Source organism: Setaria italica, chromosome III (genome assembly GCF_000263155.2).
Source record: "Setaria italica strain Yugu1 chromosome III, Setaria_italica_v2.0, whole genome shotgun sequence".
Classification (NCBI taxonomy): Eukaryota; Viridiplantae; Streptophyta; class Magnoliopsida; order Poales; family Poaceae; genus Setaria; species Setaria italica.
In genome coordinates, this window is record NC_028452.1 from 13,015,423 (window position 1) to 13,034,213 (window position 18,791).

General features: G+C 48.8%; 3 protein-coding genes across 3 annotated transcripts; all 3 read left to right on the forward strand.

Annotated features, from left to right (window-relative positions):
- The first annotated feature begins 298 nt into the window (after positions 1–298).
- LOC101774431 (chaperone protein ClpB1) lies at positions 299–4,029 on the forward strand. The gene is made up of 6 exons (XM_004961417.3): positions 299–1,856; positions 1,962–2,243; positions 2,339–2,679; positions 2,773–3,052; positions 3,160–3,357; positions 3,454–4,029. Exons 1-6 carry the CDS (start codon positions 519–521, stop codon positions 3,754–3,756), a joined length of 2,742 nt encoding a protein of 913 aa, XP_004961474.1. The 5' UTR covers positions 299–518; the 3' UTR covers positions 3,757–4,029.
- Positions 4,030–12,357: 8,328 nt separating this feature from the next.
- Positions 12,358–13,510, forward strand: LOC101774831 (glucan endo-1,3-beta-glucosidase GV). Its single transcript, XM_004961418.3, has one exon. It carries the CDS (start codon positions 12,435–12,437, stop codon positions 13,485–13,487), a length of 1,053 nt encoding a protein of 350 aa, XP_004961475.1. The 5' UTR covers positions 12,358–12,434; the 3' UTR covers positions 13,488–13,510.
- Positions 13,511–14,298: 788 nt separating this feature from the next.
- LOC101775235 (periodic tryptophan protein 2) lies at positions 14,299–18,590 on the forward strand. Its single transcript, XM_004961419.3, has 7 exons — positions 14,299–15,562; positions 15,935–16,186; positions 16,279–16,371; positions 16,542–16,913; positions 17,165–17,509; positions 17,600–17,827; positions 17,910–18,590. Exons 1-7 carry the CDS (start codon positions 14,369–14,371, stop codon positions 18,078–18,080), a joined length of 2,655 nt encoding a protein of 884 aa, XP_004961476.1. The 5' UTR covers positions 14,299–14,368; the 3' UTR covers positions 18,081–18,590.
- Positions 18,591–18,791: the final 201 nt, after the last annotated feature.

The window sequence follows — 18,791 nt, forward strand, 5'->3', positions numbered from 1 at the left end:
CACGTGCCTATTCCGCTTTCACTAGAGAGAAAAAAAATCCTCGCTTGTGGATGACTCATGGGCCCAACAGCACGACTCACCGAGACCGCTACGCTGGGCCCCATCCGCCAGAGACTTCTGGAAACGCCATCCAAGCCGGCACTGAACAGCCGCATCCGAGTGCGCCCCAAGCGTCGCGCATCGGAAGCACTCCCGTCAGCGATCCAACGGCCCAGGGACACACGGGCCCACATGTCATAGAACCCTCTCGCACCCTCCAGCTTCTTCGTCCACAGTCCCGTCGCTTCCTTCCAAGCTTCCACGCCCTTCTGGGCTCCCGGCGAACGCTCCACTCCGCCTTCTTATGCTCACCGCTCTCCGGCGCCGAGGCACAAGTACCAAGCAGAAACGCTAGCTGAAGCAACGCAATCCCGCAAGCACCTGGTGATCTTATCTCATTCAGAAGCCAGTAGAGAGGTAGAGATATTTCTTGCCGCTTGTTGTAGCAGAGTGTGAGGAGTAACAAGAGAGCGGCAGCTATGAATCCGGACAACTTCACGCACAAGACCAACGAGGCGCTGGTGGCGGCGCACGAGATGGCGTCGGAGGCCGGCCACGCGCAGCTCACGCCGCTGCACCTGGCGGCGGCGCTGGCGGTGGACAAGGGCGGCATCCTGCGCCAGGCCATCACGGGGGCGTCGGGCGGCGACGGGGCCGCCGGGGACTCGTTCGAGCGCGTGCTGAGCAACGCGCTCAAGAAGCTGCCGTCGCAGTCCCCGCCGCCGGACTCGGTCCCGGCGTCCACGGCGTTGATCAAGGTCATCCGCCGCGCGCAGTCCGCGCAGAAGAAGCGCGGGGACTCCCACCTCGCCGTCGACCAGCTGCTGCTAGGCCTGCTCGAGGACTCACAGATCTCCGACTGCCTCAAGGAAGCTGGCGTCTCCGCGGCGCGGGTGCGCGCCGAGCTCGAGAAGCTCCGCGGCGGGGAGGGCCGCCGCGTCGAGTCCGCGTCCGGGGACACCAACTTCCAGGCGCTAAAGACCTACGGCCGCGACCTCGTTGAGCAGGCCGGGAAGCTCGACCCCGTCATCGGGCGCGACGAGGAGATCCGCCGTGTGGTGCGTATCCTCTCGCGCCGCACCAAGAACAACCCGGTCCTCATCGGCGAGCCAGGCGTCGGGAAGACGGCCGTCGTAGAGGGCCTCGCGCAGCGCATCGTCCGCGGTGACGTTCCCAGCAACCTCCTCGACGTACGCCTCATCGCGCTCGACATGGGCGCGCTCGTCGCCGGCGCCAAGTACCGCGGCGAGTTCGAGGAGCGCCTCAAGGCCGTGCTCAAGGAGGTCGAGGAAGCCGAGGGGAAGGTCATCCTCTTCATCGACGAGATCCACCTCGTTCTCGGCGCGGGCAGGACGGAGGGTTCCATGGACGCGGCCAACCTGTTCAAGCCGATGCTCGCGAGGGGCCAGCTCCGGTGCATAGGCGCCACAACTCTGGAGGAGTACCGCAAGTACGTGGAGAAGGACGCGGCGTTCGAGCGGCGGTTCCAGCAGGTGTTCGTCGCCGAGCCCAGTGTCGCTGACACCATCAGCATCCTGAGGGGGCTCAAGGAGAAGTACGAGGGGCACCACGGTGTGAGGATCCAGGACCGCGCCCTCGTCGTCGCCGCGCAGCTCTCAGCGAGATACATCATGGGCCGGCACCTGCCCGACAAGGCCATAGATTTGGTGGACGAGGCCTGCGCCAATGTGAGGGTGCAGCTCGACAGCCAGCCGGAGGAGATCGACAACCTCGAGAGGAAGAGGATTCAGCTTGAGGTCGAGCTCCACGCACTCGAGAAGGAGAAGGACAAGGCCAGCAAAGCCCGGCTGGTTGAGGTGCGTAATCTGAATTACTGAATTTTCTAGTCGTGTCTCAAATCTCGAGTAAACGAGTCCTCTTTATTTTCATACCAACGTTGCTTAACTGTAACCATTTTTCAGGTCAAGAAGGAATTGGACGATTTGAGGGACAAGCTGCAGCCCCTGACCATGAAATACAGGAAGGAGAAAGAGAGGATCGACGAGATCAGGAAGCTGAAGCAGCGCCGTGAAGAGCTGATGTTCAGTTTGCAGGAGGCCGAGCGCCGCATGGACCTGGCCCGTGTGGCCGACCTCAAGTACGGCGCCCTCCAGGAGATCGACGCCGCCATCGCCAGGCTCGAGGGCGAGACAGGGGAGAACCTGATGCTTACTGAAAACGTCGGTCCTGAACAAATTGCAGAGGTATGACTGCGACTACAGAAATTTCTAGAGCGGTACTGAATCCTCTTATCGTGCATTGTGCACCGTGCTGAAATGGTGGCGTTTCTTGTGAGCAGGTGGTGAGCCGATGGACTGGCATTCCGGTGACCCGGCTCGGGCAGAACGACAAGGAGAGGCTGGTTGGCCTGGCTGACAGGCTGCACCAGAGGGTGGTCGGCCAGGCAGAGGCCGTGAGCGCCGTTGCGGAGGCGGTTCTCAGGTCGAGGGCCGGTCTTGGCCGGCCGCAGCAGCCCACCGGCTCCTTCCTCTTCCTGGGCCCGACTGGTGTGGGCAAGACCGAGCTCGCCAAGGCCCTCGCCGAGCAGCTGTTCGACGACGAGAACCTGCTTGTCCGCATTGACATGTCCGAGTACATGGAGCAGCACTCTGTCGCTCGGCTGATCGGAGCACCACCTGGGTAAGTAGCACATGCAATCCTCAGATTTTCAGTGACATTTAGCTTGCAATCAACTGGATTTTGGGTGCTGACTTGGGATTTCCGTGTCTGAAGCTATGTTGGCCATGAGGAGGGCGGGCAACTAACGGAGCAAGTGAGGAGGCGGCCGTACAGCGTGATCCTCTTCGACGAGGTGGAGAAGGCGCACGTCTCCGTGTTCAACACGCTGCTGCAGGTGCTCGACGATGGGAGGCTTACCGACGGGCAAGGCAGGACGGTGGACTTCCGGAACACCGTGATCATCATGACGTCCAACCTCGGTGCTGAACACCTCCTTGCCGGGATGGTGGGCAAGAACTCCATGAAGGTCGCTCGCGATCTCGTCATGCAGGAGGTATGCAACTCGAATCATCCGGAACCATCCATGTGCATTCGAAATTTCTCCTCTTCTCTGCTATGTGATGCTCAATCCGAGTGGGTTTGTTTTGTGTGTGTGTGCAGGTGAGGAGGCACTTCCGCCCTGAGCTGCTGAACCGGCTCGACGAGATCGTGATCTTCGATCCCCTGTCCCACGAGCAGCTGAGGAAGGTCGCTCGCCTTCAGATGAAGGACGTGGCCGTCCGTCTTGCCGAAAGGGGCATCGCTCTGGCAGTCACCGACGCTGCGCTGGACATCATCCTGTCTCTTTCTTATGATCCGGTATATGATCATAGCATCCATTTGAATTCTGATCCGTCAGAAAACTTCTCAGACATTTCAATTGCATCGATACTGACTCTGTTCCGTGATCTTCAGGTCTATGGCGCGCGGCCCATCAGGAGGTGGATCGAGAAGAGGGTGGTGACGCAGCTGTCGAAGATGCTGATCCAGGAGGAGATCGACGAGAACTGCACGGTGTACATCGACGCCGCGGCCGCCAAGGACGAGCTGGCCTACAAGGTGGACCGGAGCGGCGGGCTGGTGAACGCCGAGACGGGACAGAAGTCGGACATCCTGATCCAGGTCCCGAACGGCGCCGTCAGGGCCGACGCCGCGCAGGCCGTGAAGAAGATGCGGATCATGGAGGAGGAAGACGAGGACGGCATGGACGAGGAGTAGAGGTCCTGATGGCCTTGCCCGGGCAGGCGGGGAAGCTTCCAGCTCTTTTGGTCCGGCGCTGTCCTGGAGTGTTTGCCAAATAAGCCTGTAGATAAGCCGTGTTGCCAAGGCGTAATGTGACGCTTGTGAAGATGTTGTTTTGAACTCTGATGCTTTTGTAAGGAGGTTGTTTGTCAAAACGTCTGCAGAGGAATGGATGGATGAATGATGCTTTTGTAAGTCTTGGTACGTTCGACGCCGCAAAAAGAACTCTCAGTACATTTGCTGATCCAACTGAATACTGAATGTTCGCCTTTTTCAGTGAAAATACTGAAAATTTTCATATGCCCATCAGAACTATCCAAAATCACAGGAACGCCTACGAAAATATGCAACTCTGAAGTCTGAAGAGACGAAGAAAACACTAAAATGTTCGTTGACGTGTGGCTTTCAGAGTTAGCTGAGATAAAAAATAGTACACTCCGTTTCAATTTGTAAATAGATATTGTTAGTAATATCCCGTTGCAAGAGGAGAAAAAAATCGTCGCACTTAAAATTCTAACTTAATAAATATGTAAAAAAATCAGATGATAACTTCTAATTTATGATCCCATTAACAATTTCTAAAATGTACAGAAAAAAAATCATCGCACTTAGAATCCTAACTTAATAAATATGTAAAAAATCAGATGATGACTTAATAATTTATGATCCCATTAACAATTTCTAAAATGTACTTCAAATTTGTGCGCATAGAATTCTAACTTGATAAATATGTGAAAAATTAGATGATAACTTATAATTTATGATCCCATTAACAATTTCTAAAATGTACTTCAAATTTGTGCGCAAATTGGACTCATTACCGTGACGGCGCCACACGGTGGGTTGGGTTGCAAGAGCAACCTTGATGCTCATGGTGGAGCCAAAGATCCAGGTTGGGTTGCAAGAGCAACCATGATGCACATGGTAGAGCCAAGGATCCAGGTTGGTCGAAGCAGTAACATCCAAAGGAGTAACACACAAATGCAGTTGTTTTCTTAAGAGTTGGGGGTGTTTGGATAGCAGGGGCTAAACTTTAGCCCTGTCACATCGGATGTTCGGATACTAATTAGAAGGACTAAACATAAGCTAATTACAAAACTAATTGCAGAACCCCTAGTCTAAATGACAAGATGAATCTATTGAACCTAATTAATCCATCATTAGCGAATGGTTACTGTAGCACCACATTGTCAAATCATGGACTAATTAGGCTTAATAGATTCGTCTCGCGATTTAGCCTAGAGGTTGTGTAATTAGTTTTGTAATTAGTCTAGGTTTAATACTCATAATTAGTGTCCAAACATTGGATGTGACGGAGCTAAAATTTAGCCCCCTCCTCCCAAACACCCCTGATTCATGGAGTTCGATTTGTGAAGAAAATGGAGTTTCCTTTCCCTCGTACTATGTGTTGTTGATGTGAATATTTAAAATAGTTGGTGATGTGAGGCTGAGCTCACATCTACTACTTTATTAGAGGAAATCTAGGCGCACGAGTCTTCTTCTCGAAGTTAATAATATAAAGAGATAGAAGTGGTGACACCAATGTATAACATAAGTTACGTTGGTTGGTATGTTTTTCATGCACTCGTTTTGTTTTGAAATCTGAATTTATTTGGAAAAAAAATAAAAGTTTTGAATGACGCAAAACTAATGACACTTTATCCAATATAAACAGCTAGTGTTCCAAGCATCAACCAGGATGGAATTTTTTCCCTCCTGAGGCTAGACTTCGTATGCATGGCCATGCTCCGTGCCAAGCAAACCTTTCGTGCGAGACTGCGAGGGGAGTCCGGTGTAGATTGCTGCTGCCCCTTCCATCTTACAGCGCACATGCGCTCAACCGGTCAGCTAGCCCAGGCTTGTGACACATCGGCTCACATGGCACGGCCACCAGCGACGCGTGGAGAATTGAAGGGCGCGTGGAGCGTTCCTGCCGTACGCCCGTACGCGTGCATATACCGCGCAGGCGGGACATGCGGTGCCAGCCAGATTGCCGGCGTCTACGCCCTGAACCAGTTTTGTCGTCCGCTCAGCCTCATCCTCTCACCGCTCCATGCTCGTTCCTTGTGTCACTCTCACCTGCCTGCATCTCTCTCCGTCCTCTGCCGAGCGTGCGTCCTCCTTGCGAGGGAGGCCTACGGCGAACGCACAAGCTGCTTCGCGCAAGTTCGTAGCAGCAGGTGAGCCTGCCCATGGCGGCAGCGCGCCCCCTGGACACTCGAGGATGGTGACGCCGGTTCCACCGTTTATCGAGTACACACATGGGTTGCCCCATGTTCATCCGGGTGGGTCTTGTTGTCTTTTGTTCTTTGATTCTCAAGATTTATGGATTGCTTCCTAGATTCCTCTTGTCGATTTGGCCCCTGATTTTAGTTCGATTGTTGCAGATTCCTAGCTGCATGACTTGTTACTTCTCATGTTTAGTCCTCCTAATTAGCATCTGAACATCGGTAGCATCTGAACATCTGATGTGACTTTAGCACCTCGTATCAAATACTCCTAAATCACTCTTTTTCACGATGTCGAGTTAGTTCATGATGATGCTACTGGTGACATCTTTGGCGGTACCTCAGGTCTTTACACCAACAAAAGTAAATGCGTGATATCTCCAATTCAGTGTGTAGTGGTTTGGAGGAGACGGTGACGATACTCCACTTTTTTTTTTCTCTGGGAGGTTGGAGCCGTTCCCATGTCGATACCTGAGAATCCCACTGTCAATTCATGAAAAACTGATCTTCAGTCACTTGTCGACAAAGGTGGGAGATGGTTTGGTTCGACAACTTGGAAAGCACATCTACTTATCGTGTGTTTGGTTTGAGGAATCTAGATGAGATTATTGTCAATCGTGAGTTGATTTGTAAAATTTAGTGGGATGATCCTATCCTCTGTGGTTATACTATTTGTTAGTTTTGTGGTTATACTATTTGTTAGTTTGTGAGGGATTAGTTTGTGAGGGATGAAGCGGTGAGGGTTCAAGTCATTCAATTCCACAGACAAAATGGTTATACTATTTATTAACTATTTATTAGTTTGCGAGGGATGAAGCGGTGAGAGTTCTAAGTCATTCAATTCCACCGACAAAAAAAAAGTGAGCAGTGAGAAGATGAGACATGAATTCATTCCACAGTCCTTGCTGAAGTCAAAGTGCCCTCAGTTCCAATCCCTATTGCGTATGAGATGGCTCTGGATTGCGGTATCTACAACGTCCGTTCCTGCTTGCTTGTGCTGAAGCTGACCAGGTGCAGCAACTTAAGTTGGATTTGGAAATCGGCGTCATCCTATGTAATCATCTTTGATCTCACCAAAGACAAGATGCTGTACTTGTACATGAACGTAGTACTCAAGTGGCCAAGGTGACGCCGCACGGGGTAGTAGCATATATAGAGAGATTAAGAATCTTTCAAGTAGTTGTCGACAAAAAAAAAGTCTTAACAAGTTAATCATCCTTGTAGCTAATACCCATTGACACTAGCAGCTTACCAACCGAAGTGCCACATGCACTGGTGGTTATATATAGGAAAGACCAACTTCCCCGTTGACACTACTAGGAAGCCGTGCAACTGCCTCTAAAACGAGTTAATACGCCGTCATCTCCCACAGAACAGCATCAATTCATCAAATAGAATTCTGGTATTCGTACAACGGAGGAGCCGTACGGGTAGCAGCAGGACTAGCCGGGTTCACACCGCCATGCCGTAACAGCACTGGCGACTGCGTCGTGCGCGTTTAGCATTACCATTCCACTATATAAGGTCCGCTGCCGTTCTGATCAAAAGTAGGCCACGTTCGAAGCGTGCAAAACCATCTAGCAGAGACTAGAGATAAGCAAGCATAATGATCCAGGCTATTAATCAACATCTTTGAGCAAATGGGAGGTGTTGGTCAATACACAATTAGGGTGGTAAAGGGTCCTCTAATTGAGCCTTAATAAGGGTTGGGTCATAGTATTATATAATTTTGAAATAGGATTGAGTTGGATTGTAAAGGAAGCAAAAGGGTTACGATCTACTTGTACAATTCATCATGGTGGTAACATAATGGCTCCTCTTTTAGGGTGCGCGGGTTACGATCTACTTGTACAATTCATCATGGTGGTAACATAATGGCTCCTCTTTTAGGGTGCGTTTGGTTTGAGGGACGAAGTGGGACGGGACGGGATGATCCTACTTCGTCTCGTCTACTTCGTCTCGTCTACTTCGTCTCGTGTTTGGTTTGGAGACAGGTGGGACGGGAACATCCCTACGAGGGAATATACCCTCCAGATGTGGGATGCCCCCATCCCACCAAAACGAGTGGACGGGGGCATCCCACTTCACCCCCGTCACGCGTCGTCCGTCCACACCGGTGGAGGGGGCGAGGTTGGGCGGGGTGGAGCCGCCGGCGGAGGGGCCGGCGCGGGCTCGCGCGGCCGCGGCCGCGGCTGGCGCGCGCAAGCTCCCCCACGGCCCCTGAGATTCGGCGGGCGGTGGCTCGAGGCCGGCGAGGCCCGATTCACGGGCGGCGCGCCCGGGGCAAGCTCCCCCGGCGGCGCAACGGCGAGCCCAAGAACAGTGCCAAGAGTGGAACCGGGGTGGAGGAAGAAGATGGCGGTTAGTATGATAGGTGGGCCCCACGAACAGTGTTAACAGAAGAAGAAAACGGTGCTCGTCCCGTCTATAGCAATCTCTCCAACCAAACAAAAAATTAGGATGGACCCATCCCATTCAACCAAATAAGAAATGGGATCATCCCATCCCGAAAAACTGGGACGGGACCATCTCGTTCTACATTGTCTCCCAACCAAACGCACCCTTAGTAACCGCGCGTACTTAGTTGGCTTCCTATCTTAGAATTGCAGACTTGTAGCTGTGAGCTGCCTTTTCTGTTGGTGCTGTCATGCTTTGGCATTTGAAGTTGTGATAACCTACCGGTATCTGTAATATATTATTATTTGCTATTGAAGACAACGGATTTATATTGAAGACTTACTCGTGGATGAGTAAGGTTTAAGCATGGGAGATTATTGACGCTCACTATTGACACACTTTTACCCCTCTTTATCTTCAATAATGAAATGAATTAAATACCTAAACTATTGATTACACCGAATAAACTGGTCATTTTCACATATACAACGTATTTTGGAGGATGTTGTATTTTTTGCAGGAAATTAATATTCAAGTTGCTACCATCCTTCTCTAATATGGAGGGTACAACCTTGCCCTTAGTTGATTCTAAGTAACTCCATCCACGTTGAAGGTGTTGCATAGCTGCGTAAACGCTTGTAGATGAAGATTAGCATCTTCCTAGTGAAAGGTGAACTCTGCAAGATTCTTAGTCTTGAAGTATCGATCCCAAACGGTCGGCCGACGCAGCCTAATTCATGGATAGGTAAGACATTGATGTTCAGGATGCAAAGTTTCCCGATAGTAGGCTCCTGCTCCGGTTGTTGATCTTCCATTACAGGTGCTTGCAGTACTTCTGGAGTAACTGCTGTTCCTCCTGGACTTGCTGGTGGTGTCGACTTTAGAGTAGACGATGACGATGATGATGTTTCTAAAGCTTTCAATTCTTCCTTAACAGCTGAAGCTTCGATCTCCAGCTTTCTTGCTTGTGCTAAACATCTTCATTGCCTATAAAATTTTTCTAGATCATACACAAAAATTTTTGGTTTGTTGGAGACATCTCCTATTAGCGTTAGTGAAAACAAACACATATATACAAGAACTAGATCTGAAATTTTGATTGAGATTGCACAAAAACAAAAAGATTAAAAAGAAAAAATTGAAAAATCATGAACATAAATTTATATCTACAGATGCATAGTTAAATTAGAACTAGACTATTAGTTCCCCGGTGGGGAACTAACAGCTCCAGAAAAGTTTGTTGACGGCTGTTAGCACGCCAATTTGTTAACCGCAAGTGTACGGATCAGTTGTAGCTCTTCCCTCAGAGTATTCCCCCAAGATTTATCAATCCATGGACTTATAGCATCAGATCTATTTCAACTAGCATTGTTAGTATTAACTCAGTATTTATGAAAGATTCAGATCCAATCTACTAAGCATGTACAGACAGATAACAGATAGAGCAAAGGTAACTAATTTAAAGCAACCTAGACTATCCATATGTTGTAATTCTGAGCATGGATAGTAAAGCAACACATATATAATCTTAGTAAAAAATATCTTTAAATCTACACATCTGGTCCGGATCCCGAAATCCCCCACCTTACACAAGAAAGATCCTATCACGATCACCTCTATCTGCGCAAGCAGGTTAGGGGCATGATCATAAGAACATGTCATACTTAGTGGTAGATCAGGCGTGCAAATCTGGTCACCACAACCACAAGAACACCCTAGGCAATCTATCATCGATTCATAAATTGAAAAGCAAGCAAACACGATAAAGCATAAAACCATCAAAGGAGATACTTAGATCGCTATGAACATGAACACATCTATTACTTCACCATGAATGATTGTACATCACAAGATCACCACCAGGATCCTACCTTGATCTTGATGACTTCTAGCTCCAGAACTCCAGCGTGATCTTCCTCGCAGGGTGATCACGCCGACAGAGGTTCGCCTACGCTAACCCCCACAATTGCACGGTCCTCAGCTCTCCGGAGAGGTATCCTTCAAGCTCCTTCTGCTTCTCTACTGCTTCACATCGAGTACGTCGTCTTGGATATGGGGCTCGGTGGATTTTTCAGGATATTTATAGTCCAGAGAGCACGTGGCAAAAATTGGAAGGCGAGGGGGTAAAGGAAACCCCCAGGCCGATCGGCCTGGGAGGGTCCAGGCCAATCGGCCTAAGCCTTCCTTTTGGCCCCTCGCGTCCTGCTTCGTCTCCAAGTCTCATCTAGTGCTATGGAATCTTCTTTTCACTTGCATGTGGGCTTGACACGTCGGTAGTTTTGGAATGAATTGATCTTCAATGACTTTCCAAATCTCCGCTCGATCTTCTTCGATTCCTCTTTGATCCTAAGCTAGTCTTTGCCATACCTTCGTAAACTTAACCTCTAAGTAACTTCGAAGGATTGCTTGCCAAAGATGGGTACCAAGGGGCGCCAGAGGGTGCCATGCCGATTGGCCTAGCCCCTTCCTGGGCCCTTTGACCTTCGTCTTCGTTTGGTTCGATGCCCGTTCAGTGTTTTATCCAAAAATATGCTTTTAAGCTCAATTTCCTGCAAAAACACAACATCCTCCAAAATACATTGCACATATGAAAATGACCGGTTTATTAGGTGTAATCAATAGTTTAGGTATTAAGTTCATGTCATTAGTGAAGATAAATAGGGATAAAAGTGTGTCAATAGTAAACGTCAACACCTCCGAAAACGAAGTGATGCCAATGGCCAAGACAAAATTCTTTCACTTGCAAGTTGCAAGCCTGGCACCGAATTTGAAAAAAAAACATACTAAATCACTCTTTTTCACGATGCCGAGTTAGTTCATGATGATGCTACTGGTGACATCTTTGGTGGTACCTCAAGCCTTTACACCAACAAAAATAAATGTGTGATATCTCCAATTCAGTGTGCAGTGGTTTGTAGGAGACGGTGATGATACTCCACTTTTTTTTCTTTGGGCGGTTGGAGATGTTCCCATATCGATACTTGAGAATCCCACTGTCAATTCATGAACTCAGGAAAACTGATCTTCAGTCACTTATCAACAAAGGTGGGAGATGGTTTGGTTTGACAACTTGGAAAGCACATCTACGGTGTGTTTGGTTTGAGGAATCTAAATGAGATTGTCCATCATGAGTTGATCCTGTCAAATTTAGTGGGATGACCCCATTCTCCGTGATTATACTATTTATTAGTTTGTGAGGATGAGGTGGTGAGGGATCAACTCATTTAATTACACAAACCAAATAAAAAAGTGAGGAGTGAGAAGATGAGATATGAATCCATTCCACAGTCCTTGCTTGAGTCAAAGTGCCCTCAGTTCCGATCCCTAGCGTATGAGGTTGCTCTGGATTGCGGTATCTACAACGTCCGTTCCTGCTTGCTTGAGCTGAAGCTGACCAGGTGCAGCAACTTAAGTTGGATTTGGAAATCGGCGTCATCCCATGTAATCATCTTTGATCTCACCAAACAGACAAGATGCTGTACTTGTACATGAACGTACGTACTCAAGTGGCCAAGGTGACGCCACACGGGGTAGTAACATATATAGAGAGATTAAGAATCTTTCAAGTAGTTGTCGACAAAAAAAAAGTCTTAACAAGTTAATCATCCTTGTAGCTAATACCCATTGACACTAGCAGCTTACCAACCGAAGTGCCACTTGCACTGGTTGTTATATATAGGAAAGACCAACTTCCCCGTTGACACTACTAGGAAGCCGTGCAACTGCCTCTAAAACGAGTTAATACGCCGTCATCTCCCACAAAACAGCATCAATTCATCAAATAGAATGCTGGTATTCGTACAACGGAGGAGCCGTACGGGTAGCAGCAGATTAGCCGGGTTCACACCGCCATGGCGTAACAGCACTGGCGACTGCGTCGTGCGCGTTTAGCATTACCATTCCACTATATAAGGTCCGCTGCTGTTCTGATCAAAAGTAGGCCACGTTCGAAGCGTGCAAAACCATCTAGCAGAGACTAGAGATAAGCAAGCATAATAATCCAGGCTATTAATCAACATCTTTGAGCAAATGGGAGGTGTTGGTAGTGTTCGCCGATGGATATCTTGCACGCTGCTCATCGCTGCCATCTTCCTCTCCTTTGATCACCAGCAGGCCTGTGCCGCGGGCGCGTACGGTGTCTGCTACGGCTTCATCGGCGACAACCTGCCGTCGCGGGCGGAGGTGGTGCAGCTCTACAAGTCCCGCAACATCAGCGCCATGCGCATCTACCACCCTGACCCGGAGGCCCTCGCGGCGCTGCGCGGCAGCGGCATCGCCCTCGTCCTCGACGTGGGCGGCGTGGACGCGATCCGCGCCCTCGCCGGCAGCGCCGCCGCGGCGGCCGTCTGGGTCGAGGCCAACGTCCAGGCCTACTACCCGGACGTCCTCATCCGGTACGTCGCCGTCGGCAACGAGGTCCCCGCCGGCGACGACGCCGCGGGGCTCATCCTCCCGGCCATGCGGAACGTGCGCGCCGCGCTCGCGGCGGCGGGGCTCGCGGGCGCCGTCAGGGTGTCCACGGCGGTCCGGATGGACGTGATCACCGACTCCTTCCCACCGTCGCGCGGCGTGTTCAGCGCCAGCGCGGGGCGGCACATGCCGCCCGTCGCGCGGTTCCTGGCCGACACCGGCGCGCCGCTGCTCGCCAACGTGTACCCCTACTTCGCCTACAGGGACAACCCGCGCGACATAGCGCTCGCCTACGCGACGTTCCAGCCGGGCGCGGCCGCCGTGAGGGACGGTGGCAGCGGGCTGGCCTACACGAACCTCTTCGCCGCCATGGTGGACGCCATCCACGCCGCGCTTGAGAAGGCCGGGGCGCCGGGGGTCGGGGTCGTCGTGTCGGAGAGTGGGTGGCCGTCGGCGGGAGGGTTCGCGGCGACCGTGGAGAATGCGCGGAGGTACAACCAGGGCCTGATCGACCAGGCATACCGGGGCACGCCCAAGAGGCCCGGGGTGCTGGAGACGTACGTGTTCGCCATGTTCAACGAGAACCAGAAGCCCGGGGATCCGACGGAGAGGAACTTTGGGCTCTTCTACCCTAACAAGCAGCCTGTATACCCGATTATCTTCCCCAATTAGCATTGCAGTTCAGATTTGGAGTACAGATGAATGCTTCGATGACGATTTGATACTTATCCAACGGTTAGTGGTCACTGTACGCACTATGCAACGTCAATATACAATTAGGGGTGGTAAAGGACCCTCTAATTGATCCTAGCAAATTTAAGGATCGGACTCAATAAAAACCGGACTATAGTATTATATAATTTTGAAATAAGGTTGAGTTAGATTGTGAAGGAAGCATGAGGGCTATGATCCATTACCACCCCTATATACAATTCATGGCGGTAACAAAATGACTTCTCTTTTAGTAACCGTGCGTACTTGGCTAGTTGGCTTCCTGTCTTAGAATTGCAGGCTTGTAGCTGTGAGCTGCCTTTTCTGTTGGTGCTGTCATGCTGTGGCATTTGAAGTTGTGGTCTTTGTAATATATTATTATTATTATTATTTGCTATAAAGGGACATTTCTTCTTTTTCCTGCCATCGTTACTTGGAAAAGTAATCAGAAGCCAAATTTTCCAGTGTATATAGCAATCTTAAATTTATATTACAATTTAATAATTTAACCTCATGCCACTGAGTCGAAAATTTATAAGATCCAACAGAAGTTCAGCATGGAAAGAAATGTACATTTTTTTTGAGCTAACGGATTTTTTTTTTTTGAGAAACAGCTGACGGACGCCAATTGTGGAAAGTGGAAACGGATGCTAACTCGGGCCAAATTGTCTCGGTCCAACCAAAACAGTGAGGCCCATCAGAAGCCACAAACCTAAGTAAAAAATCAACCAAAACCCACTAAAACCCCCTCCTCCTCGTCGAGCCCGTTCCCCTCCTCTCCCTAAACCCTAGCCGGCCGCCCACAGGACCCGCCTCCCCCACTCCTCTGCTCTTCTCCCGCCATGAACTACCGCTTCCAGAACCTCCTCGGCGCGCCGTACCGCGGCGGCGACGCCGTCTTCGCCGGCGATTCCTCCGTCCTCCTCTCCGCGGTCGGCAACCGCGTCGCCTCCACCGACCTCGCCGCCTCCTCCTCCCTCACCCTCCCCTTCGAGTCCTCCTCCAACGTCACCCGTCTCGCCGTCTCTCCCTCGGGCGACTTCCTCCTCGCGGCCGATGATAACGGTCGCGCGCTCTACGCCAACCTCAGCCGCCGCGCCGTCCTCCACCGCGTCTCCTTTAAGGGCGCGCCGTCAGCCGTCCGCTTCAGCCCCGACGGCCAGCTCATCGCCGTGGCCGTCGGGAAGGTCGTGCAGATCTGGCGGTCGCCGGGGTTCCGTAAGGAGTTCTTCCCCTTCCACCTTCTCCGCACCTTCCCGGGCTTCGCCGCCGGCGTCACAGCATTCGATTGGTCTCCGGACTCCGCATTCCTCCTCGCGTCCTGCAAGGACCTGACAGCTCGGCTCTTGCCTGTAAAGAATGGACTAGGAGGCAAGCCCTTCCTCTTCCTTGGCCACCGCGCAGCTGTTGTGGGCTCCTTCTTTGCCACGGATAAGAAGACAGGGAGAGTTAAGGGGGTTTATACAGTCTCCAAGGATGGGGCTATCTTTACATGGAATTTGGTGGAAGGAAATGAAGACAATGATGCTTCACCTCCACCATCACCAGGGACGCCAGAGCAGCAGTTGGAACAGAATGATGCCATGGAACTGGATGGCGGGAGCAGGAAAAGGAAGAATTTGGGAGAATTGGGAAAATCGAACACGACTCCACTGCATTTGGCAAAGTGGGAGCTGCAGGAAAAGCACTTCTTTATGCAGTCACCGGCTAAGTTAACAGCATGTGATTACCACCGTGAGCTCGGCATGGTGGTTGTTGGATTCTCTAATGGAGTATTTGGGCTGTACCAGATGCCAGACTTTGTGTGCCTCCACTTGCTGTCAATATCAAGGGAAAAGATTACCACTGCTATTTTCAACAGTTTGGGTAATTGGCTTGTATTTGGGTGCGCCAAACTTGGGCAGCTGCTGGTGTGGGAGTGGCGGTCGGAGAGCTACATTCTGAAGCAGCAGGGGCACTACTTTGATGTGAATTGCATTGCATACTCGCCAGATTCTCAGTTACTGGCCACTGGAGCTGATGATAACAAAGTGAAGGTTTGTGCTATGGGAAAGAATTTACAATATCAATTAGACCCTGCACTTATTTTTTGCTTTACAGGAGAATGTAGAATCTCATTACACATGAATTGTTGTTACACACTCTTAACTTAATTGTCACTTGCAATGACCTTTTGCGAAACTTTGGTTCATATTTTAGCCCAAACTACGAAACTGATTCTCCTACTTCATACAATTAAAAGCTGCAAGAACTGAACTCTGTGCTTGCCTCAAGTCAACACCAAACTCATCCATTGAGTAGTGCCCTCTATCTGCTTATGGGAATCAAAACATTAACATTTAAGAACCCATTTAGGTAGTGTTGATGTCCTGTGCAGCAAGTTTGATAACTTAACTGATGTGTTGCAGGTCTGGACAGTTTCTTCTGGGTTCTGTTTCATAACATTTTCGGAGCATACAAATGCTGTTACTGCAGTTCATTTTATGGCCAATAACCATTCTCTTCTAAGTGCCTCACTTGATGGGACCATCCGAGCGTGGGATTTGTTCCGCTATCGCAACTTCAGAACATTTACCACCCCTTCACCTAGGCAGTTTGTTTCTTTAACTGCAGACCAGAGTGGGGAAGTAATATGTGCTGGAACACTTGATTCATTTGAGGTGTGTGTGCCTCAACCTTTTCTCTACAATTTTCATGCAGCTTATGCTTTACTTCATCCCGTTTCCTTGACAATCAAAACATTTTCATGCAGATATTTGTTTGGTCAATGAAAACTGGTCGATTGCTGGATGTACTTAGTGGCCATGAAGGACCAGTGCATGGTCTAATGTTTTCACCAATCAATGTAAGAGACAACACTTTTTTATATTTTGTTTCATTTTCTTGTTACCAGAACTACAATTAGTTGGGGAAAAAAGCAATACATATGACTTTCATTTTTGTTGCATTTACAGTATTTCCTGTTCTGTATGCTCTGTTAATCCATCAAAACAATAACTTGGCTTTGTTTGGTAGGCTATCCTGGCTTCATCATCATGGGACAAAACTGTTCTCCTTTGGGATGTATTTGAGAGCAAGGGTGCGGTGGAAACTTTTCAGCACTCGCATGATGTTCTTACTCTGGCTTATCGACCTGATGGAAGGCAGATAGCATGCAGTACTTTAGATGGCCTAATCCATTTTTGGGACCCATCTGATGGTTTGTTGATGTATACAATTGAGGGCCGCAGGGATATTGCTGGGGGGCGCCTCATGACTGACAGGAGATCTGCTGCTAATACAAGTATAGGGAAGTACTTCACTACGTTGTGCTATTCTGCTGATGGAAGTTATATTTTAGCTGGAGGAAACACCAAATATATTTGCATGTATGATGTTGGAGAACAGGTCAGCAAATCGTTCTTGTGTTAATTGTGAATTTGAAGCATAGTTTTATATATATTGATAGTCTTAAAGGTGTCTCCAGTTTAAATTTTCTACAAACTTGCTGGATATTATAACTGTTTTTCTAACCAATGTTCTATTGTGTAACTTAGTGTCAGAAATATTTAAATGGTGGTGCCATTAACTATAAGGCATCAATCAACATTTAGTTAACTACCCAAATCTGAAGCCACTTATGGATTTTCTTGGAGCAGGTGCTGTTGCGTAGATTCCAGATCACTCGCAATCTCTCATTGGATGGAGTTCTCGATTTTCTGAATTCAAAAAAGATGACAGATGCTGGTGCACTAGATCTCATTGATGATGAGGACAGTGATGTTGAAGAAGGAATTGATCAACAAACAAGAGGAAACTTAGGGCTTGGTTTACCTGGATCAATGGCAAATCGTGGAAGACCCATAGCTCGGACAAAAAGTGTTAAGTTCGCTCCAACTGGAAGATCTTTTGCTGCAGCTACCACAGATGGTGTTTTATTGTACTCAGTTGATGAATCATTTATTTTTGATCCAACAGACCTTGACATTGATGTTACACCTGAGGTATTTACTTCTTCACGCTCTTTCTTGTTGTGTATTGCCTCTTAACTTTATACTGAGCAGCTTGAAAATCTCTGTAACTGATGTTTCCAGAAAGTAGAGGAAGCTCTTGCAGAAAACCAACACCAGAGAGCCCTTATACTTAGCCTTCGGTTAAACGAGGACTCCTTAATTAAAAAGTGTATATTCGCTGTGGATCCATCCAATGTAAGAGCAATTTGTGCTGCAATTCCTTACAAGTATCTCAAAAGATTGATCGATGTATTCGCTGAACTTTTGGAAAGTTGTCCCCATCTGGAATTTATCCTCATGTGGCCTCAGGTACCAACCATCCACATTTTCTTGTCTCCCTAGTTTTAGTTTAGAGTACCATTCTTTTATCTAACTCTTTTTTTAATCACAGGAGCTATGTAAGGTTCATGGTCACTATATTCAACAGAACTCCAGAACCTTGCTTCCTGCTCTGAAATCGTTGCAGAAGTCTATAACAAGACTGCATCAGGATATGGCAGACACTTGCTCTTCTAACGAGTACTTGTTGAGATATCTGTGCTCTGCTGGTACAAAGAATTAGGTTGTGTTGAGAAATGCCGAGTCCAGTGAATTCATTTTTGCAGGTCGACATGACTGCAATTTTGACAGAAGATTGATGTGTTTGCAAACCCAGAGACGGATATGAGGGCAGAAGCAGATGATGTTCCTCTGAATCCTGTTGTGTTGGATGGGCATTCTTGCTGAATGACATGGGTGGCGGCAGTTCTGCAGTTCTGCTCAACAGTGTGAAGCAAAATGATTGATTTGCAGGATTAATTTTTGAGCCAAATCCGACAGGATTTTCGGTGATTTTGTCATAGTGATCGGCTGATCGGGGACCGTGGATAGTTGGTGTTTTTTTTTTTCTATTTTCCATCGTTGTATCAGGATGGCATGTGCATCCCCAGTCGGAAATGCTCTTAACCAGTTTTGTTAGAGGCGAGAAACAAATTGCTAGAAGCGTGCAAAATGATAATTTATGTGATCTCAAATACCAGTTACCGGATTCTTAAATGGAATTTGATTACCTTGGAAAAAAGGCATTTGATTACTTGTTGGTTGTTTTTAAACTACGTGACAAGTTCAAGGCCATAATGGACTTGACTGTAGTATTCACTGCTGTAATGTTTCGGGGTACCCTATTGTTTCTGCTGGGATGTTCTGATCGACTGATGCGCATCTAAATATTACTGTAATGCGCTGACTGTCTATGCTGCCAAGGTTTGTGTGCCACGTGCGTTTCTCCAAAAAA